Source organism: Zonotrichia albicollis, chromosome 10, assembly GCF_047830755.1.
Source record: "Zonotrichia albicollis isolate bZonAlb1 chromosome 10, bZonAlb1.hap1, whole genome shotgun sequence".
Classification (NCBI taxonomy): domain Eukaryota; kingdom Metazoa; phylum Chordata; class Aves; order Passeriformes; family Passerellidae; genus Zonotrichia; species Zonotrichia albicollis.
The window spans coordinates 22,399,160-22,422,230 of record NC_133828.1 but is presented as its reverse complement, the minus strand read 5'-3'; the positions used below and the strand labels follow the sequence as shown (position 1 = coordinate 22,422,230).

Below are 23,071 nucleotides of genomic sequence, written 5' to 3'. Positions count from 1 at the left end.
AACTTTTCATTTTAGGAGGTTAGGTGCTGTGTGTGTTTCTTTGAAAGGTAGCTTTCCTAGCTGTTAATCAAACCTACATTTTGAGGCTCAGCACAGAACTGAAAACATCAAATAAATTTACAGCAGTGAAAACAAAAGCCTGCAATTTAATGCAAATGACCTTGTAGAGATTGCAGCAGATTATTGATACTGGGTTTAAGCTATCTTAAGAGTTAGGCAGTCGCACTTGTAATCAAGAAGTTCTAGTGACATTTAGTGAATCATTACAGTTTTTTAATAGTTTGGAAAGCAGAATAACTTGATGTCAGAGGCTTTACTGGAGTATGAATGGTAAGAGTATATTCTTTAGGTAGCATACTTGTTATTAGTATGCAGATAAATAAAGATAAATTGTAATTATAAATAATCTGTTAAAAATGGGAATAACTTCATTTATATGATATTAATATTAGTGTAATAAGATGAATGCAAGTAACCTTGTGTTTGGAAAATGCTTTTTTAAATACCACATTTATTACTTCCTCTATGAATGTTGTTTGAATTATAAAATCTAGTGATGGTTTTGATGCATTCTTAATTCTGAACCTGGTATATTCTGTGATGATTGTGTTTGGCCTAAAAGCCAGTGTTCCTTACACAGCTTTAGGTTTGTGTGTAATTTTTGTGTAATTTTAATTTTTTTTGTGTGTAATCAACAGCTTTGTTGGTTACTGTGTGATCTCTGATCAAAAGATTGTGTTTTACTAAATGTAGGACATACAGAATTCACAGTGCTGTGAGAATAGTCCTAATCCATTATCATCTGTAAAGAGAAGAGTTTACTTCAGTATGTTCACACTTAAAGGTGTTTAAATTTTAAATGCACTTTGTGTGAGCAGTAAGTTAATTGCTTGCATGCAGATGTTGAGCAGAGCCTTTGGATACAGTTGTGGCGAGTGGTACTCACCTTTCAGCTTGACAGATACTGATAAAATGGGATGGTTTGGGTGCCTGACTATCCTGTCCTTGCCTGGATGGTCCACCCACAACCTAAGTTCCATTTAGTGCTGATTCTTAGACTGTGTCTTGTCACTCTGAGAGCAGTTCATTAATAAAAAAAGAGTTGTGTCACTAGGAGACTTGACATGCTCTGCTCCTTTCTTCACAGATGTGACAAAGAGTTTTCAAGCAGATTAATTATAGTTAATGTTCAGGTAAGGTCATGCTAAAATTATTGTGAAAAAAATATTCCATCTCCAAACTCTAGAGCTGCCATTGCTACTAATTTGTAGGCAAATTACCTGTCTCAATGATCTTTTTGCTTCCTGTGCTCATGGTCTCAGTGTGCTTTGCTGCGCATGTTTTCTTTTGAATGCAGAACAACAGACAGCTGTCAGAATTTACAAGTGGGTTTGTGGCAGGGTATGTGGGGAGAAGTATTTCCCATTTGTGTCCAAAATGTTGTTTGCTTATGTTGCCTAGCATTTGATTAATTCATAACATTTAGTGTGCAGAGTATGTGTAAATGGGCAATGACCATGAGCCCTTCCTAATTTTAAAAGGAAAGTGTATACATTTGAGTAGGGCAATCAAGCGATGAAGCCAGCCTTTTGTCTTTCTAAAATAACAACATAAATAATTATATATATATATTCATTATATAATCATGAATAAGCAATTACATAGAGACAGATCTTTGCACATGGAGATGAATAGTAGAGAGATGATGCTATAAAAATTGACAGGAACAGAAAAATTCTCCCAGCTCCGGGTACTGTGCAATTTTGGTTATGTTAAAGAACAGGTAGACTGAGTTTTCCTGTGTGCTAATAGAACACATGGATTGTTCTGCATCCAGAAGGGAAATCTGAGGTTTTTCTGGTGCCACAGAAATTAGTGCCTTAGAGATCTATGGCCCTTAGTTTTTTCTGCATCTCTGGGAGAGCTCATTTCCTCCTGTTCTAGCATGTCAGTGATTGCATCTGCTTCTTTGTGCCTGTTTCTCCTGTGTGTTAGAGACCAGCTCCATAGGAATTGGTGGGTGCATGTTTTCTGTCCTGGGAATGAGCAGTTCCGGCAGTGAAAGAGGAGTCAGGGATATTCTTTAGCAAGTATTTAATGAGCCAGTTTGTTGAAACAGAAAACTACTGTATTTGTCACTGACAGTTATGTAAGTTTTTGGCATGATTTTGACTTAATTATTGGATTAATGATGCTCAGTTTTCTTCTCAATCATTTTTTGTAGTTCACGGAAGGACCTCAGAAAGCACTTGGATGGGCTGAGCAAATGCCATCTGTGCAGTTGAATAAAAGTGTGCAAAATACTTAATTATGTATGAGGCTTTCAGTAACTTCAAGGAATTCAGCAACAATTAAAAGGATGATATAAGAGTTCAATCTATTTTTCACAGGAAAACTGAAGTGTGCTTTGTCAGTATCACAGTTGGGCACATTTTGTACTGAATAATGGAAGCTTGTTGAACTCTAGCATGCAGCTTTTGTTCTTGAGGCTTCTTGAAGCTGATGCAACCTCAGCAGAAACCTGAGGGGTTTTGCTGGCTGGTCGTAAGACAAATGCCAGCTTGGGTTTGTCTCAACAGTAATCAAAAGAAATAACTGTTACATCGTTTAAATGAAACAAATATTCTGTCTTCATTTTAAAATTTTTCCATTACTTTTTCATCACATATATGACTGTGTTTCACTAAATGCTACTGTTTTGAACAATAGCAAGAGATGCTCTATGTATTGGGGAACTGATTAGTGTACTCTGGATATATTTTTTGTGTAGTTAGTCTGTTCAACCTCACTTCCTCTCACTTCAACCTCACTCTTCAACCACACTTTTCAACCTCAGCTTCCACCTTTATGCCTAAATATTACTGCATAAATCCCATGCACAAATCCCTTGAAGAGTTGATTTGAGTATGAATTGAGATTTTTTTTTTTCTATTCAGAACTCTGTTTGCTAAGAGATGTGAATGACAGTAGCCTCAGGAATGAAAAGCTATTTTTTCACCCGCTTTCAATTCAACATTAATTATTAATCTTGGAAGAATTTTTTGTTGTAGTCATATTGATATTAAAGTCAGCCACTTGTGTCAGTGTTCTGTAATAAGAATCACAGTTTCCTTCTCAGCTTATAGGTCCAGAGTTTTTGGCTCATCCAGTAGAATTTGTATAAGTCTTGTTAGCCCAACTGCAGAACTGTGAATTTCCAAGTTGATGATGACTACTGGATAAAGAACAATTTTTTTTATTGTAGCAGGAAAGAAACCTAACTACAATAGCCAACTAAAATGCCAGTAGCTTTTAATGTTTCCTTTCATGCACCACTTTCAGACCTGTCTTTATGAGCTCTTTCCAGTTCATAGGATATGTATTTTTCTTAATGTGTTGCTATTTTGAAATCTTTCCTTCTAATTTGGTAGCATTTTGAGCATTTGGTAGCATTTTTTTCTTTTATCTAGTTTTACCTAGTTGGATTGATGTTTTGTAAATCTTACTGTAGAGTTCATGTTGCCTCCCATAATTCTTTTTCTTTGTAGAATTTTTCCATTAGTAACTGTTTTTCTGTACAAAATTATTCACGTTCTTCTTAACAGGGACATAACAGACCTTATCACTAGGATTCGGCTGATCACTCTTCGGGGGGGAGAATGCCTTAAATTCTTTGTTTCTTTCTAGCCCTGCATTTTATGCTCTATATACGTGTAAGAATTCTTTTTGCCAGTCATACAGCCAAATAGTTTTCTTATTTTGGATACCTTACTGCATGTTTTATTTTCTCATCTGCCCCATTCAGTATTTGTTTCTTCTTTGTCATCTGTTTTCTATTGTATAAAATTTGGTGTTTTCTTAGGCAAGAGAATAAACATTGAGACATTTAATTCCTAAAGTAAAAGGATATTTTATAGAGTCAGCAGTCCAGGCTATTTCTTATTCAAATCTGGTAGTGTAATTGTGCAGATAGTGTATATGGAACTTCCAGACTGGGAAGAAGTAGTAATGCCTGGACTCCTCATCCTGACATGAAAGGTAGTGATATTTACATTTACTGCAGGTTGAATTCCATGCAATTTGTAATGCTAGCAATTTGGTTTATACAATCTAATAGAAAATGAGCAGTATTTTTGAGCAGAACATTTATGATCGTTCCTGAGCTGTTACATTTAGTGTCCATTGTTGGACTGGCATGAGGAAGTGGAAACTGTTAATAATTCTCCAGTGTCTGAAAGCAAGCTCACACTATTGCCTTGTGTGTGTAAGACATGGCTTTTCTGACTGCCTGTGAAGTCTGTGCATTTGTAGCTGACTTGAGTGACTTTGATCTCCTGCTATCTAAAATCCCCAGTTTGTACAGTCACTGTAGTGTGTGCTGTAGCTCTCAGGCTGCATTCATCCTGTGAAGCATTTCCGTGTAGCTGATGCTTGTTTTGTTTTCTGGTGGAGACAAAATAACTGTTTCAGTACCGGGTGCCTCCCACAAATGGAAAAGCTCCAGGGGAGAGCTGGGCAGAGCCATGGCTGCTGCTGGGTCCGGGTGCAAGGGGAAACCCTTCCTGCTGCAGCGGGGGAGCAGCTCCCTGTAGGAGCTGACCCTGTCCCCAGTCCGTGTGGGGCTGGCGGGGGCATCAGGTGGGCTCTGTGGTGAGTCAAAATGGTGCTCCTGCTGCTGAGAGCAGGAGAGAAGGATGCTGCCTTGTGACTCACATGAACACCTGATGTGCATTGTGTGGAGAAAAATGATAAACAGAATAAATGCCAAGCTCTTGCCTGGAATCTCCATAACATGGGCACAGAACACGTTATCTAAATATTTCTGTTTAAGGCTGTGAAGATGATCCAGCTGTGAAACTCAAGTATTTTAACATTGTGTGAGAAGTCAAAGCTACAAGTTTGAGGTAGAGACACAGTTCCGGTGAAGAAAAACCATAGGCAGTGGAGGACTGGAAAGACTGCAGTGATGTTCCAGCACTTGTTCCTTTTCTAGCAAGCTCAGCAACTCTGGATAGTTCTTCCCCCCTTATTCTTGATTGTATCTTTCCTTGTGTTTCTCTGGCTATGCAGTGGTTTGGATGAGGCAAAACTTATAATTTGGTTTATGGATCAGATGATTTTCATTGGGGATGTGCCTCCTGGTCTAATTCACTACAGCAGAGGGAGTGTGCACTTGGTGTTGGGGACATTTCCTGTGACAGGTACTGCTGGTGGAAGTGGATCCTGAGTCTCCATAGTACCATGACAGTTGCTCAGCCCATAATTCACTGAGTTGCTTTGCTTTTTCTTTGTGGCAACTACATAGTTTTATTACAGGTAGTGTTTGCAATTTTGCATGTCAGGGAGGATAATGCAAGTGGCTGGAGCTGAAAACAAGCATTTGTTTCTGAAGTTAGTTAGAACTAGGTCAGGTACGTAGTCTGCCATGTGGCCCTGCAGGGACAATGGGATGGGTATGTTAGGTCTAGGAATGAGAGGATCCCTGTGCTGACAGTGTTTCAGAAGACTTGTCTGTCAAACAATAGCTTTTATTTCTTAACGTTATTATCCATTTAAAAATACAGATCAGACTGATCTAATGGCTGGAAGGATTGCTTTTCTAAGAGTTGTGTGTGGATAGATGTTGTGAGCCTGTATTTTTTCATAGGCATGCATAATTTTATGTGTGTGAATGCTAAAGATACTTAAAAACCGAAATGGAGAGATACTGCTTCATGGCATTTCATTTAGATCAGGGCACTGAAAACACTTGCTATCAGTGCTTGATCATGCTGAACACAATGTTTCTGAAAACTGAAGGGCTTTGAGGACTCTGGTTTATATGCTTAAGTATCCACAGGAAAAAGATTTTTTGTTATAAAGAACATAGAACACGTTTCTCTTGTTTTTGATATTCTTCACAGAAACAGTATTCCATAGGTTACTGAAATTACTGTAGAGTCTTATCAGTTTGATATTTTTTTCTTTCTCTAGAGAATTTTGATAGGTATGGATGTTGATACAACTTTTTGTCTGCCTTACAGTCTCATGTGAAGCATACTGACTGGTATTTTTGTGTTAGGAAGATCAGGAGTATCAGAACTTAGACTGCTGAGGATTATGTTTGAATTTTGTTTACTGATAACTTGAAACCATTATCTTATTAGCAGAAATCCCTTTATTTACATAGTTACACACTCAGTGAGTATGGCAGCATTTGCAAGCAATGTAATTTGGTGTCCATGTGGAGTTTAAATAGGGATCTTGTTACATAGGAGCAATATGATACCATCTCTGGAAATCTACTTATCAAATTAAAAGATGGATTTCATGCTAAACACTACTTATCATTTCAAGTTACAATTCAACTGACATTTATTGTTATATTTCCACAGGGGAACTTAAGATTTTTCTGTAAGTATTCTAGAGTTTTTACTATTGCTGTGAGTCATTGAAGTTGTCAGCACTGGAAAGTTTTCAGGGTAAACATGATTTTTTTAAAATGCTGTCACTAATTATTTTTCTTCTTTTGTAATGGATTGACAGTAGTAGGTTCAAATAGTCATTTCAATTTGAAAAGATTCTTCACAGGAAGAAAGTTCAAACTTTAGTTTTGCTGTGCCAAATGTGAGTGGAGTTTGCCTCAGAGATTTTCAGATTCTGCAAAAACCAGTAGTGATCAGTTAAATACATTAATTAGACACACCAATCAAATGGGTTTTGGTGCTAATAACAGTTCCAAAGTAGTTTAGAGTATCGTTTTGTGAGATCTTTTAATGTGTTTTGCATTTGAGAAGTCAGTTCCTTGTTGGTTGGAACTGGGGGTGACTTGAATTTAGCTAGTGGGTTACATCCCTGGAAGGACTAGATCTGAACATGGATTCATATTTGTGCTTCTTTAAGCAGAAAAACCATAGCAGAGGCTCATGATATTTAAAATTACAGGTGGTTTTCCTTTTGTTCTCAAACACGTAGTCTATTAATGAAAAAGCACTGTGTTTGCTGGATTATGCTCAGCTCCTCTGGATATACAGTGTACTAATGGAAATCAGCATTTTCTGCTTCTATAAATAGATTGGCAGCAGCTGCAGAGCCAAACAGGCCAGCTCCTGGTCATTTTTATTATTGCCATTGAGAAGTGGTTTGAATGGCTGTGGAGCTGCTGCAGGGGAGTGTGCAGGCTGAGCTGGGGGTGTGAGCAGGGACAGGGGAGGAAAGTGTATTTACAGGGCAGCAATGTGAGAATAGAGGTGAAGAGCTTGATGTATCTTCATTTGGGAGTCCTTAAGCTGAGTTCAAGCTCTTTTGTGTACAAGACATAACTACTAGCTGGTTAAAAGTCATGAGTTCTTACATGAGATCTGGGGATCTAACTTTTCTCACTTCTTTATTGTTGAATATAAGGCAGCATTTACAATTATGCTCTGTTGGACAATATCCTCGTACTGTGCCCTTAGAAGCTCCTAAAATTTTCAGTTCCTTCTTCTGTTGGTCTTGTTTTGTCTTCTGCATGGGAGAGAAACCCGGTGAGAAGGCTCAGTCCTGCAGCACTCCTCCTTCCTGCCGTGTCGAGGCAGCTCCTGCATGAACAGCAGCTCTGCTCTGCTCCTTCCTAGCAGATGAGGAACTGGTTCTAGTGCAGCTGCTAACTGGCCAGCTAAGATACCAGTGCTGTTTGTGGACACAGGAAGTTGGCAGGAAATAAAGAAAATACTGTCTTTCATCTAAACATTCAATTGAAGTCTTGTGTCTGTGTTTACATGTGTGGGATTCTTTTCCCCATGAAAGCTAGCAATCTTCTTTTAAGAATCTTACTACAAGGTCTTGGGAAACACAGTGAGCTGTAGGAATTGTTTTCCTGAGATACAGGTATGCTTACATTCTGTCCTTCTCAAAGTCCATATAATACAATGGATGCTAGATTCAACTTGTGCTGAAAGATGTGAAGTGACTTTATATTCCTTCTTTAATAACAGCAAATTTCTTGGATCTTGATACCCAGCCTATGTGGATAATATAAAAAGCTGAGGAAATAATGAAATGCAATGTAATAATGACAGGTGGGAGTAGAGAACATTTATCAACCATTGCTTTAGAAACAGCACCATCAGCCTGTGAGATGGCTAAAGATCACCTGAAAGTGAAGTTCACTTTATACTGAAGCCTTGAAAACTGGAAAGTTTCTTAGCATCTTAGGTGTATATTTTACCAGTGCTTTAATCTGTATTCTTTGTACTGGATCACATCTTAGTGGTATTAACTATTTTTCAAGGACAAACACAGAACTCCAGAAATTAGAATTCTTAGCTTATTGTTTTAATGCTGTTTGAAATGTGTGTATGTTTTTAAATTTCTAATGGATATCTTGTCTGTTGATAGCCTAAATACTTTCAGGTACTCTACTACTAGAAAAATGGATCATATTAATTTTTCATAGAAGAAAGTATTCACAATGTGAAAAAGTACAAAACATGTTCAAGAAGAAAACATGGACTTACTCTTAGTAAAAGGATTCCTCTTACATTGTATTCAGCTACCATCTTACAGGAATAATTATAGTTCATTCTCTGTGAATGACTATTTGTAACAACAATGATTAGGAGACTGAGGATTAAGTGATTAGGAGAGATGAGGAATATGGTATTTGGCAGCTCCTTGTAGGCTGTTAGGAGTTATAAATGAAGTACCAAGTTTAGAAAAATGAAACAGTTTTAAACTGTACAAAATCTAAGATAGGTGTCTCAGAGTGCTTTTCAAGTAAATTGCTAAAATATTGAATGAGAAGTTGAACTTTTTCCGAGAAAAATCCGAGTATATTTCAAGAAGAAAAGGAGCTTAATTCTTAGAAATTGTTAGAAAGTGTCGAAATGCTTTAAATATACCAAGGTATCTTCTGTGGAAAAATAGTAACTTTTATTTAGAATTAGTTTGACTTGTATAATTCGTTGTCTGTAAAGAGAGGCAAAAAGAGTTCATTCCAAGAATCTTTGTGTGAAAGACTTCATACTAAATAGGCCTTTGCTTTGTGTTTTTCAGTCAGCAGATAAGCAGCGAGCCCTGGAAGAAACCAAAGCCTACACAACGCAGTCCTTAGCAAGCGTGGCCTATCTGATCAACACCTTGGCCAACAATGTTCTCCAAATGCTGGATATCCAGGCATCCCAGCTCCGGCGCATGGAATCTTCCATCAACCACATCTCACAAGTGAGACTTCCTTCTTTTGCCTTTGGTATTTCACAGCAGGTAAAACTCTGAGCTGACATCTTGTGAGTGAGAAGAATTTAAAACAGAAGGATGCATTTCTTCTCATACTTGTTCTGGGATTGGGTCTCATCATGTGATCCTATACCAGTGTTAGTATGAGCATTTTACATACCAGAGCAGTTAAATGCATTCTCAGCCAGATTATTGTTTGGAGAGGGGGTCATTCTGCAGAAGCAAAAAGCACAGAAAAATTGCTGTTGGTACAATGAGAATATTATGTTAAAAAATACAAAATGGATGATGGAAAACAGTACTCATCATCTTTTTACTTTTTCTGTGGCTATAATACTGGCATCTAATGACAACAGCATAGATGACAAAAATAGTTTGCTCCTGGCTTTTCTTAATCAAATGTACTTTGCAGTGACATGAACAAGTGCCAAAATTCATGTTTCAATTTGTGTATGGCTGCAGAACTCCTGCCATTGTTTACAGTTTTTTTGAGCAGAAGTAAACTAAGCTACTATAATCAGGAACCCAGTTTCAATCACCACATTGATGAGAGAACGTTACTGCCAGAATGGGCTGAGAATGAATGATATATAAAAATGGAGATTTACCAGCCACTGATGGATTAAAAGAGAAATTAAAAGCAATGATACAGCTGGTTCTGGTTTTTGTGTCTGTTTACTGAATATTTTGTGTCTTAGTTGACCAATACATTTTGTCTACTAGGGTTTCTTGATCTCCATGCAAGAATATAAATCAAAATAAATACTGTGTTATTTAGAAAAACATTTGAAAGTAGGGGCTATGTAAGGTGGGAAATAAATGGATGGATTGGATCAATTTGAACCAGCAACACAAGTGAATAATTTTATGCTGGCTTAGTGGGCTGAATTGCCTCTGATTGGGTTAGAGGAATCCCAGGGCAAGTACAAAGAAAGAGGTTGGGAGGATTTTCTTTTGATAGGGTTGTGCTATTAGATTGCTTCAGTTGTCTCATGGATCTACATCAAAAGTAAACTGCAAGTTTGATTTCTTCTGCTGGATGCTCCATGTTAATCATCATGTGGAAAAGTAAATTAATTTTTTCCCCCAGAAAATGTTCTGAATTATCCTGTGTATGCCTGTGTGCTGTATCTGTGTGCTCTGTGTGTGTATGTGCTTCCTCACAGGCTGCTGCCAGCTCACATGTGTTCAGCTGTTTGAGAGCCTGATGCAAAAGACAGTGTATTTTGCATTTCGTGAATGTGGAAAATTCATTTTGTCAGACAGCTTCTGTGGAGCAGCTTTTGTGGAAAGAGTCATAGCATTTTAAATTCTTTCCTCCTGAGAAGGTGACATTTATGCAGATTGAGAGCTAGGTCAGATTGTCTTTGACCTTTAAACAATACAGCTAGTTATTTAAAATACAGCACTAAATTAGCAGTACCCAACACTTAATGAAGATATATCTGCAAAATTTCATAGATTGAGCTTGAACAACTCAAAAAAAATCTGTGATTTATTTTCTTTAAATACTGCTGTAAAATTGAAAATCTAGTTTGTTTGGGGGGATTTTTTATGTTTTTGTTTGTTTGGGGGGATTTTTTATATTTTTTTGAGCCTGCATCTGTATGTAGGATGCTCCCCAAATCTTTATGGAAGAAATAGTATCAGAGGGGCAGACAGTGTTTAAATTTTAGATATTTCATACATGAAGTGTATTGAGCCAAGGAACTTTACTAAGTTAAGTTAATGTGTCTGGAAATGGCTTTCCCCCTTAATACCAATGTTGTAGATTAGTGTATTAGATAACACATCTGTCTTAATTTCCAGGGTTATTTTTATTAAAAAAAATACTTTACACAGTTTCTCTAGAAAGAAATAATTTATTTTCAAGAAATTTGGTGATACTTCTCCCAAAATTAGCCTAATCTGCAGGTTTCCTTCGAGTTTATGTTGGATGTAAGGTTTGGTGAGCTTTTTCTAACAGGACTGAAAATGTGTTGTGGTGTAATGCCTCACTGCCAAATTAGGATTTCAGTGAGACTGACTTGAAATGAAGTCAGTAACATAGAACAGAAAACAGGTTGGTAATTATAGATGGTAAATTAATTTTTGCATTAATGCTTTAGTCAGTAGGTCTTGGTTTTTAAGTTTAGAAAACAGTATATGCAAATTGTGATATCTTGATGGAATCCCACTTTTAATTCTTGGGATTCCACATATGCTCCAAAGAAGGGAGCAGAACCATTTGGTGCTTGGTATGAAAATTTTTCCCAAAGTGCTTGTTTTGTACAAGTAGCTCAGACTGGGAGAGGTGTGATTAACTTTGTAAGATAAAATACTGTGATTCTCTGTTCACTGGTAGAATGCCAATTTAAATCCCTTTCTGTGTTTCCTTCTAAATGCCAGCCTAATCAAAGAGCTGAAAAGGAAGCTGATAATAATTTGTGCTTTTTCAAGTTGTGTATAGGTTGTGAATAAGGAAATTGTTACTATTGAAACTATTTTTATGGAAGTGATTAAATCCTATTGGTTTAAAAATTAGAATTACTTTGGTTTGGTCTGAAAGCTGATGAGTCTATTCTTACTTGCCTTCTTGAACCTTGTCCAGAACTAGATGATACACAGTGTTTCATATTTGACTGCGAATTTAAATCTTAAATGCAGATCATATGTACAAATATTTATACTTGTTCAAAAAATTATCTTGCAGCTTTCAAGTTAGCAGTCACTGTGAAATGGTACTAACGTCCAAATTCTTTAAATTAATCTGGCAGATTTTCAGGTTTTAATATTTGTATGATAAGAAATGTTTTTTCATTTTTAGCAAGGTCATCTATAAAACTCTGCTGCTGATTACATAAAGAAGCAGGTTATCAGCAAGATGAGCAGCAGTGCTGGGTTTCGTGCAGGGCACTGTGCTGTGGGGAGGGGCTGCATCCTCCCCTCCCAGAGCCGCGAGCCGCGCTCCGCGCTGGGATAGCTGGGATAGCTGGGGTAGCTGGGATAGCCTGCAGCCTCGGTTCCACTGGGCTCCAGCAGCATCTGGCAGCTGCTCAGTCTGCAGGGCAGTTACTTGGGTTCACACTGCAAAGTCAGTAAAGGTTTGTGACCTTTCTCACTTGTCTTATTGCTTGCAAGGCACAAGAATAGCAAAACACTTCAAAAATGGTGATGCAAGGCCAGTTTTGCACAGGGCATGTTACCTGTTTATGGAACAAGTAGTTTTTCAGCATTTTTATAGTATTATGATCTCTTTTTTTTGTGTATAAATTACATACAACTTGAGACAATTAATGTCACATTTCCAACATGTCAATATTAGGCAGTTGCTAATTTTAAAGTAATAATCCAGTTTTCAAGGTAATTTGCAATTAGTTTAAATTGCATCCAATTAATATGTTTAATCAAAAATAAAAGTCCAGCAATACTATATTTAAGCAACATTTTCTTCGAAGATTTCTGAAATGGAATTTTAAAAGCCTAGACTACCAGACTGACAGTTAATTTATAAATTTAAATTGGAATGGTTTGAGAAGAGGAACAAATTAAGGCTTCTGGAGACTTTTGTCTCTGAAATTTCACTGTAATTCAGACTTTCAGCATGCTTGTGGTTGTGGTTTAACCTCAGCTGGCAGCTGAACACCACATGGCTGCTCACTCACTTGCCCCTACCAGGCTATGGGTAGAAAATCAGAAGGGTAAAAGTGAGAAAACTTGTGGGCTGAGATATCTCCATATCTCTTTAATGATGATGGTGATAATAACAATATAGAAAATTAATATTTAAGAGAGGAATCAAACGCAAGGAGCAAGGCTGCAGATGGAAGCAGGTGCTCAGCAGCAGCAGCAGCAGCACTGGGTGCTGCCCGGGCAGTCCCAGGCAGCCGTGCCCAGCCAGGCTCCCCCAGCCCGGGGCTGCAGCCACGAGCCCGTGTGGAGCATTGTCCCCTGGGCAGCAGGGCCAGCTGTTCCAGCTGTGTCCCTGCCCCCCTTCTTGTGCACCCCGGGCTCCCCAGGGTGGGTGGGGTGGGGAGCAGAGAAGGCCTGGACTCCGTGCAGTCTCTGCTCAGTGACTGAAACATCCTGGAGTTATCAGCTCTGTTCACAGCACAAATCCAAAATATTGCCCCATTCTGTGAAGAAAATGAATCCTGTCCCAGCCAAAACTAACTTAAGTTAGTTAAATGCTAACTTCATACTTTGAGAAAATTTGTTTATGGGTAGAAGAGAATATTTCTCAAAACTCATGAGTTCAGTGGCTTTTAAGTGGACTTGTAAGTAGTGCTAACTTTCCCAGAAGTTATTTCATGGGGCTTTTTTGTTTTAATATTTGCAGAGCTTGAAACTGGCTTTTTTGAATTCAGTATGAAAACCTGATGTTTCAAAATGGCCAGAAAATTCCTAACAGGAAAAAATGTGGTGGTTCATACTTATTTTTCCCCTTAGGCTTTCCCTTGGCTATTGCAGGGATCTTGGAAAACACATGAAAAGATGATAGTAATGAGCCTAACCTCTAAGTAACAGTCACATAAAAGCTTTTGAAAAAGCTAATGGAGATACGTGAAACAATTTTTAAAAGCATAATAATGCTGTCAGGCATCCAAAATTTCTTGTTAGAAAACAGGGGTTTAAGTTGTAGAAGGGCACAGTGTATCCCATCTGCTTTTCCTAACAGAGTTTTCAAGCCAGGTGTTTTGTTAGTCCAGCTCTAACCCCAAAAACTTCTCATTATACTTTCTAAACTGATGAATAAACATTTTGGTGCATTCTCCTGTCTTGATAAGGGATTTATGTTAGTACTGGAGGTAATAATTACCTGTGTGTTGGGGATAAATGTTTTCATTTTCTTTAGTAGCAGGTTAATCTTTGTTACCTCCTCCTGTAGTGTTCCTTTGTGCTATTTTATGGGTGTATTATGATCTCATGACTTCCATAGTCTACTAAACAAGAAAATGAAGTGTTTGGAAAACTGCCAACTAACGCTTTTCAATACCATTTTAGGTGTGTGGACCAGAATTAGGTGCAGTTTATATACATTTAGTCATTCTGTAACTATTCAAGTTAAAAGAGATGGTCTGAATCATAATGCAAGGGAAATCCCACCAGATGAGCTTCAGGTTTTAATTAGGTTTTATGCACTTCATTGTTTGTTTCTGTAGTCATGCCTCATGATCACAATAGTCCTTAAGGAAGCTGGTTGTACCCACAGCTCCTATTGAAAACCCACTCTTCATTCATGGAAACAGCTTTGCACAGCACCAAGTTACCATTGCTACAGTAACATGGGCATTAAATATCTGTACTTGCATTATATTAGTAGATAATTACATCAGAAAGTACTAAAAGAACATATTCAAAGTTGCAGAGTTCTAACACTTGAAATAGAAAGTGAGAAATCATCTTACCAACCCTGCACTAATAACTTTCTTTTTGATTTCTGGATTGAAATTAAGGCTCTGAGTGCAATATCCAAGGCATAAAATGGTTTTGAAGGACCAGATTCAGACCCATAAGATTTTGATGTTGTGGTACATCCTGAAGTGCAGCTCTATTGCAGCTGAAGTTTTCTGACATTCTAGCAAATGTTATCAGGGGCCTGTGAGACAAAGAACATACAAAAGTCGTGTCTCTGCAGTTCTCCAGTGACATGGCTAGAGCACCGATAAATCTGCAGTAGAGATTGAACTCATCAGTGGTGCATCAGTCCTGAGACCGTCCTTCCAGGTCGCTGCCATCACATATCTGCAGCTTCCTAGGGCAGTGTGTGCCTCTCTCTGGTGAGGTGAGGAGTCTGTGGACCATCTTTTCCAGAATGTGTGCTCCTATTCCCTCTGCTGCAAAAGCAAAGGTCTAGCACAGAGGAGGGATAAAAGCCTGAGATGGAAGATGAAATCTGACATCTTACCCTGCTGCAGAATGGTGTACTTTAGGTACTCTGGCCTGGAAAATGTTGTTGTGCCCTGTTTGCATTTGTGCTTGTACCACAAATACAGCCCTGTAAGAGCTCAGCTGCACTGCTCTGTTGGGGGTTGGTCTATAGTCCTGGTCATCTTGGGGAGCTTCAGAAAGGACCTTAGCAAATTCATTGGAGAGTGGTTTAGTTGCTAAGTAGCTGCAGAAATACATGTGTTTCTGTAACACTTGTTATGAATTCCTGCAGAATTTATGTATTGGCCAAATCTGGGTGGTTTTTGTGCAGGTGTCCCAGGCAGTTTAACTACCCCTATTAAATTCATTGTGCAACAAACTCGAGCTTTCCAAAGAGACATTTGCCAATACATTTTCACCTTAAAATCTATTTTTCTGTAGCTTTATTTTAAGAAATAGCTATGCACCTTTAGTGGAAACCTTACAGTTTCTAGGCAGGTGGAACTAGAGTGGCAGAATGGACATGGCAAAGCTGTAGTCAGTGCCTAATTTTAGCAAAGTTACAAAATCTTGAAAATATGTTGCTGGGAAATACTAGGCAGTCTTGATGATAGTATTGTAAGCTCACATAATGCCCCATGCATTTGTGGAAATCCTTCCATGGAAATAATGCAAAGAAACAACTTCTTGGAAGTAGCTGGGGGTTGGTTGGGGTTTCTAATTTTTTTTTTTTTGTCATTTTAAAGATTATGATGATTGTTCAAGGTAGCACAGGTTCCATTAGCTTGTTTTGGTATCAGTAGCACAAACAGCAGGGTAAAAGAGTCTGGCTAACCCCACTGTCCCAGTGCCTACCCACAGAAAAATAAAATAGACAAAAATGTGTGTCATGAAAATGAGTTCTCGTTTGTACCTGTTCCCCAGTTACTACAAAGTCTGGTTCAAAACTGTAAAAAGTGTTTCTGGTGCCTTTCAAGATCACTGAAGTGGTAACAAGAAATCTCTGACTGTTTGGTGGTGATTCTGGCTGGTTTTACTTTTGTTTTTTATCCTGTAGCTAAAACTTTTGTTCACAGTTTAGCATATTTCCTATAGTGAAAGCTGTTTTGTGAACAAGCAATTATTTTTGGTTTAAATAAGACAAGGAACTCCATGGCCCATGATTTAAGAGATTATAATTTCCTGGAAGAGATAAGTGGACTTTTTGGTAGCATTTTCTTACTCTTGTTACCTAACAAGATTGACATACATGTTTTTAGGCAATGGATTTTCAGCAGGACTTTGTCTTACACCAAAGATTCTCCTGGGGTACTGATTTTAGTATATAAAGTTGGCCCTGGGTGTCCAAAGGGAAGGCAGTGGGCTTAACCTCTGGCTTTATTGTGGATACATTAGTATGGAATGTATTTTAAAATTTAATCATTGCTTTGTGAGAGTGAGTTGTAATGACCAAAATACTTTCTTGATTTGTCTAAGTGAAATTTTATTCTATCATAGGATTTACCAGTCCTAATTTAGCAGATTTTTGCAGTGCAACAAAACTTGTTCATGATTTGTTTTACAGGTCTTAAAATTAAGGTTTGGGAAGGCATCCTTACACCTCATCTAGTTGAAGCCTATGCCAAAGACAAGCTTAGACAGCAGTTGTAAAATGAAAAAGAATAAATGAAGGAATCTTACAAAACAGTGTCAGTAAATTGATGCAAACCACTAAGAATGGAAAGGAGGTCAATTTTTTGAAACTGAAAGAGCAAGGGTAACAGAAAACCCAAAGAATCCCCAGCTGTTAACGTGGCTTTAGAGGTGGTAAATTGAGCAGTAAGGTGAAGAAAGATGTTGTAATCAAGTATATGTAGTGATATGTTTAGTACAGTAGAGAGATTTTCAAAACATTAGCACTGATTGAATTTTTTTTGATACTGACTCTGTATTCCAATGCATACCACTGTTAGTAAATACACTGCGTCTTTTGTAGACGGTGGACATTCACAAAGAGAAAGTTGCTAGAAGAGAAATTGGTATCTTGACTACAAACAAAAACACCTCAAGAACTCACAAAATCATTGCACCAGCTAACTTGGAGCGACCAGTTCGCTACATCAGGAAACCTATTGATTATACAATTCTAGATGATATTGGACATGGAGTGAAGGTAGGTGATATTGTTAAAACAGCCAAACTGCAAATTCATTGTCTTTGTATATTTTCAAAATAACCTGATGCTTTTCATGGTGATATACCAGTTTCTCCTTGCCTGGACAATGTGTCTATAAACATGAGAGGAGTCCTGTCCTATTTCCAGTTGTCCCTTCCCCCTTCTCTTGTCCCACTGTTTCTAAATGTTGCAAACTCACTGAATCTGATTTCTGATTGGGACTGTGAGTCTCACCCTCAAAAATGCTTCTGAATATCAACTTGTGTGATGCTGCTGTTATTGTTTGGGTCAGTTGCCAGGGATATACATGGGGACTGAAGGGCTATTGACCATCGCTTTTCTGCTGAATTAGCACCACAGAGTGTGATCCAGCTGTAATTGCCACTGGTTTACTTGGACGCTCACCTAAAGGAAGGGTTTGCATGAGAAATGTTATGGCCTCCCTTTTCTTCTTTCTGCCAGGGTCAGTTATACACAAACCCACTGATGTGCTTTGTTAAAGGGAGTGCTGTGCAACTTTTGTGCCATGTGGGGTTTTGAGATGGGAGTGTTACTGCCAAGTGTAAAGCCAGCTGGTTTTCCCTTTCAAGACAAGGAAAAAAGAAGGAATTTCAGGGCAGAGGTCAGACTGAGACACAACTTGTGGCTGTTAAATCAATGTACACAGCAGCAGTAATATCATGTGTGAGGTTAGATATATGTTTTTAAAAGCACATCCTGAATATAAACACAGTCTTAGCAAGTGTGAGCTCATTGTTAACTTGTGCTGCCAGGAAAACAAGTACGGAAATGACAACACTGACAGTATTAAAGTTCCAGGAAATGAAAGGTAAATAGCACAAAATAATATCATTTTTACAAGGCAAACTAACAAATCTGTAAACCTGCTAAGTAGCAGTAAGGTAAGATGCTTCTTCCAGTCAAATACACCAGAATTTCTTTTGCTTGACTTGTAACTGGGTATCTCTGTTGTCCTGTTTTCTTTGTCTGCTTGGATGGCCGTTTGAATAGCAACAGGCTGTTTAACCTAACTTTTAAAATTCAAATTCTGAGCCATTTGATTTAAGTATCTTTCCCAAGCAGTTTTACTTAAGATCTCTTCAACATCCTGTTTGTTAATTGGAAAGTCTCCTTCCTCCCATTTCTTACCCAAAGAATCAACCTCTGAATAGATTTTTAAAAAGATAAATAAAAAAACATACCTAACTTTAATAACTACTGTTTTGACCAGGAAATTATTACCAGTTGTGTGTTAAAATCTGCTACCCATTTTGAATTTATGCAGGTCAGCAGGTCTCCTTCTGGATATGGATGGAGCATATTAACCTGTAGGATTACTGTTGCTAATATTTTAATCATCACTTTTTGTTTTAGGGAGATCATTTTAGAACTCATTAAAGAATAGTTTTTAATTGCTCTGCAGCACAATCTTATTTAGCACTGGCTCTAAATCATTATAATTGGTATCCCACTTACCTCAATGTAGCAGTCATACTAAGATGCAGTGAATTATGTTCTTCTAAAAGAACATAGTTCATCAAATGGATGATGACTTGAGTGTGTTTTACATCCATTTGTTATGCTTGTGATAGACTTAAATTATATTTACCATGTACCATGTTTGTCTAGAAAATGAAGAAATATTGTGTACTTGTGAAACAATAATCAGAGAACTTGAAGTCATGCTATCCCTAAGATTGTAAATATGTTCCAATTAGGTTAATCCTGTGTTTAGGACAGAAGAAGGAACAGCTTTCTTGCTGAAGGGGGAAAATGTGGCCAGTTGTGCTTATGAACCTCTTTTTGTTCTGCTTGAGTAACTCTAGATTAGTTTGTTAGATCTCTGGCTTTAGAACAGAGAGAAAAAAATGAAGTATATAGAAGCTTAAAGTTTGTGTATATATAGCTCTTTACTGTTTGAGCTGTAATACTTTTCCCGTCAAGTGAACGTTCAGGAGTTGTTGCATAAACAATGTTGAAGTTCCAGTTAGCATCAGGGTTCCTCAGTCTGCATTCTTTGTCCTTTTTCTGCTGAAGGGCTTCTGCTCCAGTACTTGGACCTGGAATTATGTATTTTCAGGCCAGGCAAAACGCTGATGCAGCAGACATTCATTGCAACCCCTGAGAAAGATGGCAAGCTGGACAGAATAATGCAGGCATAAAAAGGAGGATTCTTGGCTGAGAAATTCAGTATGCCGTGCAGAGAGAAGTGGTACAGGCCCTTAAGCATCTTCTTCCATTCAGAAATGTGAAGCACAATGGAGACAATGTTCAGGAGGGGTACTCTATAGTATGCTTTCTGAATAGATATGAGAGAAGTCAAGTGCCTCTCTATCATCCCAGCAGTCCCTCCTCATCTTCCCTCCCTGAAGCTGCAATGCTGCGAAAATCTAAAGAATCTTTTGTGTGAAAGATACTTGCTTACAATTTTTCCAGATGTTTCCCAAGTTACAAAGTCTTCCAACCTATTGTTCCCACCAAAGAGTTCTTTATCAAGAGAATGGAAAAAAAACAAGTGCTCCCTTCAGAGAGGTGTGTATTTAGGCACTGCAGTTATCAGGTAGTGCTGCCGAGGTCTCTGCAGATGGACCTTCCAGTGTGACTGACCTCTGTGCAGTGCAGGGGGACCTGGTTTTCCACTATAGCTGGACAAGGCAGAGACCATAGTGGTTAATTGATCCACAGAACTTTAGGACAGGAGATTTTTCTAGTAAATCAGATTGTGTTTCCTTTTAGTAGAGCAGAGTCTCTCCTCAATTGATGGAACAAGTCAGTTACTCTGGATGCTCTACTATTTATCCAAATATTTAAATAATTATTTATTTGAATATTTAAATATTTGAATATTTGCTGTTCAGTGCTGCAGAAAGTGTAACAAATTTAATGATACATTTAGATGAATTGAACTAAAACCAGATCATTCAAAGAGAAAGACAAGTAATTTTAAAAGAAAATACTATGGACAAAGATGTATGATACTGTGCCAGTAAGATGCAGAACTTAGTGTCAAAAAGCTAGCACTTAGGCTTTAAAGTAAGATTTTAATCTGTTGATTCATGTCTTAATTTATACTTTAGGAAATATGGATATGTGATACAGTATCCATAAGAGTGCTGTACTTCTTACAAGACTGAATGATTTGCTCTTGATCTTTGTTCAAGAGAGATCTCATGGCATCAAGTTAACTAACAGCATTCTCTATAAAAGAACATGCATTAGCTTAATATGTTAGAAGCTTCCATTTCAGCTACTTGTAAATGTGCTAATGCATGTAAACAATTTAAATGAGCTCAGAATCATTGATAAGGCTCAAATAAGGCTTTGACAGCTCAAATAAATCAACCTCTGAAGTTAATGCATCTAGATCTCATGATACGTTTTGAAAGAAGCTGCCTTTTTGTTAGCACTGTAAGAACTTGAGTAAACAGTGTACGAACATTTGAATGCTAATTTTAAAGCGGTCAATGTATATTAAAAGTTTCAGCTTGAAGATCTTTTGTTCATGACATTCTGCTTTAACCACTCTTTCTATGATCTACTGATACATTATTTTGTTAATGCTGAATGCTTAACTTTTTTCTTTCTTTTTCCTTTCTCTTCATATCCTGAAGTTCCAACTAACCTTTCAATGCTTTTTTTCCTTACCTCTTTTATTTGCTCCATTTATGCATTAAGTGGTTGCTTAGATTTAAGGTAAGAAACCCCAGGGCTGGATTTCCATTCCTCTTCTGAGATTATTACACACGGGGAGATGATTGACATCAATGCTACAGGTTATTTAAAACAACACCCGCTCTGCCTTCTGTGTCACAGAACTTCTGTTGGGTAGCTCATTGTGGATAAGCATTTTGTGATATAAATTGCTGTGTATATGAATGGAAGTTAACACAGTTAATTTTAAAAGCTTTGTGGTAAAGTATTAGCTGCCCTCAGCACATCTAGCAGATCATTTATGAGGGAGGGATGTTGTGCTAGCCTTGAGTAGACAAAAATATACACAGATAGATAGCAGCTGAATATGAGCCTCCCCCTGTGTAATATTCTTTTTATCCTATATACGGTGTAAGCTACAGTTTGATTGGGATTCATGTTTCAGTGTGAGATTGCTCAGATAATGGGCTCCAAAGGTGTGTAACAAATTCAAATCTGTATATTATTTTTTAAAGTTGCAGTATTCTTATTTTTTTTCAGAAACTGATACTCAGAGGTACTCATCTATAGAAACTTCCAGAAATGCCATAATTTTGAAAAATACTTAATAACTATTAAACAGCAAGATAAGTGATTTATTTAGTTGAATATTAAATGAATAGTGCATCAAAGAACTCAGGCTGAAGTATGTCAAAGTCTTTAAATGTTAGTAGTCTTAGTGGCTGCAGAAGCAGCAATAAAAAGCATCAAATCAATCAGACAAGCAGTTAAATCAGGTTACATGATATTATGGTGGAGTTCATAGTACATTAATTAGTAGACAGGTTATAGCCTTTATTGAATATGATGATCTCCTCCTCCTCCTGAAGTGCAGCTGGTCTGGGGGAAGAGGGACTGGAAGATTTTTAGTAGCAGGTGCCATCATTGTAATGAGGGAAGTGTATTTTAGAGCATAGAATGCCAATATGTAGAATGAGTATATTAATTAAAGGAAGTTCCAAGTTGACGTGAAATGTTTTAAAGTATTTTCTATGCTTGGAAAAAGCTAAAAGAAAATCCTGCAAATTCCTGACATTGCCTATAAAACCAAGTATTTCTGTAGATATCTCCATGATGTCCCTGTGAAAGAGGACAGAGGGTACTTTTAGTCAGGTATTTAAGTATATGTAGCATCTCTAATAACAATGGAAAACTTGTAATTTAGGAGAGAATTGCCACGTGTCATTTGAAATTTATTTTTACAAAGGTGTGTGAGATGTACTGTATTTCAACTCACTTAGTGTTTACAGACTTTTAATTTGAGAATGGCAAAATATATCTCCTGCCTGTTTTTTACTGCCTGTTTACATAACGTGGGTACTTTTGATGCTGAATATGTCTTATTCTGGACACACTTAATATTGGATGATGGTTTTCTCAGTGTTCTTAAAAACCAATTTTCCAACTCAGTTTTCTTTGTTGCTCTCTGCAGTTGCAGTTTATAAACAAGTAATGACTATCCTAAGAAAAGTTTTAACATTGTGTCATTATAGATTGTATGTGAACTGACATATCTGTGCATTATCTGCAGTGGCAATAAGAGTTTTGTACAGCTTTTCAGAGTAAATATTTTTTTCTGTTTATAGGTTTGGAATGAAAACATTTTTTGTTATAACACCATTTCTTTATTTACTAAAGTGAACCCAGTCAGAAATTTGATTTGAGGAATCAGACATGTCAGTCAGCTTCTCATTGGCAAAACATGAGAGTTTAAAAGAGACAACAAAAAAAGGCAAAAAGCTGTGCATCATCTCTCAGTAGACCTGAGTTATTCTTTGTCTTACTGTAGTCTCTGTGCATCAAGCTGAAAGTAGGCTGAAAAGCAGTTAGTATCCCCAGTTCTGTGGGAATGGTTTTTTTACTTCACTTAAAGGTGATTGGATATGAAATGTTTGGCCTACATTTCTTTTTTGTGATTGCAAAAAACCCTTAGCCTTACCTAACAGCTATAGTTTTAAACTGACTGACTGCAGCATTGGATTTGTGTCTGAGTAGCTTAAGTTTTAAACAGATTTTGAAGAAAATTTCAGTTACAAGGCAGAGGAAAATCAATTGAAAATGACATTGTTTAAGCCTTTTTGTATTCACCAGACTTGATTCTTCAATTACTTTGCATGGGTGGATGTGGTAACAAGAAGTAAGCTCACTTGCTTGGAGCTTCTACTTGTGGTCATTTGCCAAAACAGGGCTGAAATTTATACA

The 23,071-nt window shown here is 37.4% G+C and overlaps 1 protein-coding gene across 18 annotated transcripts in view; it reads left to right on the top strand.

Moving 5' to 3' along the window:
- The window catches only part of ABI2 (abl interactor 2), a 64,845-nt gene that overhangs the window by 16,664 nt on the left and 25,110 nt on the right, over positions 1 to 23,071 (top strand). For 7 of the 18 annotated variants that reach the window (XM_074548333.1, XM_074548330.1, XM_074548327.1 and 4 more), the window contains exons 2-4: positions 8,995 to 9,162; positions 17,000 to 17,176; positions 20,855 to 20,872. In XM_074548333.1, the coding sequence (XP_074404434.1) occupies positions 8,995 to 9,162; positions 17,000 to 17,176; positions 20,855 to 20,872 (363 nt within the window). The remainder of the gene's footprint in view (positions 1 to 8,994; positions 9,163 to 16,999; positions 17,177 to 20,854; positions 20,873 to 23,071) is intronic. The other 11 variants (XM_074548339.1, XM_074548336.1, XM_074548338.1 and 8 more) reach the window with 2 other exon arrangements.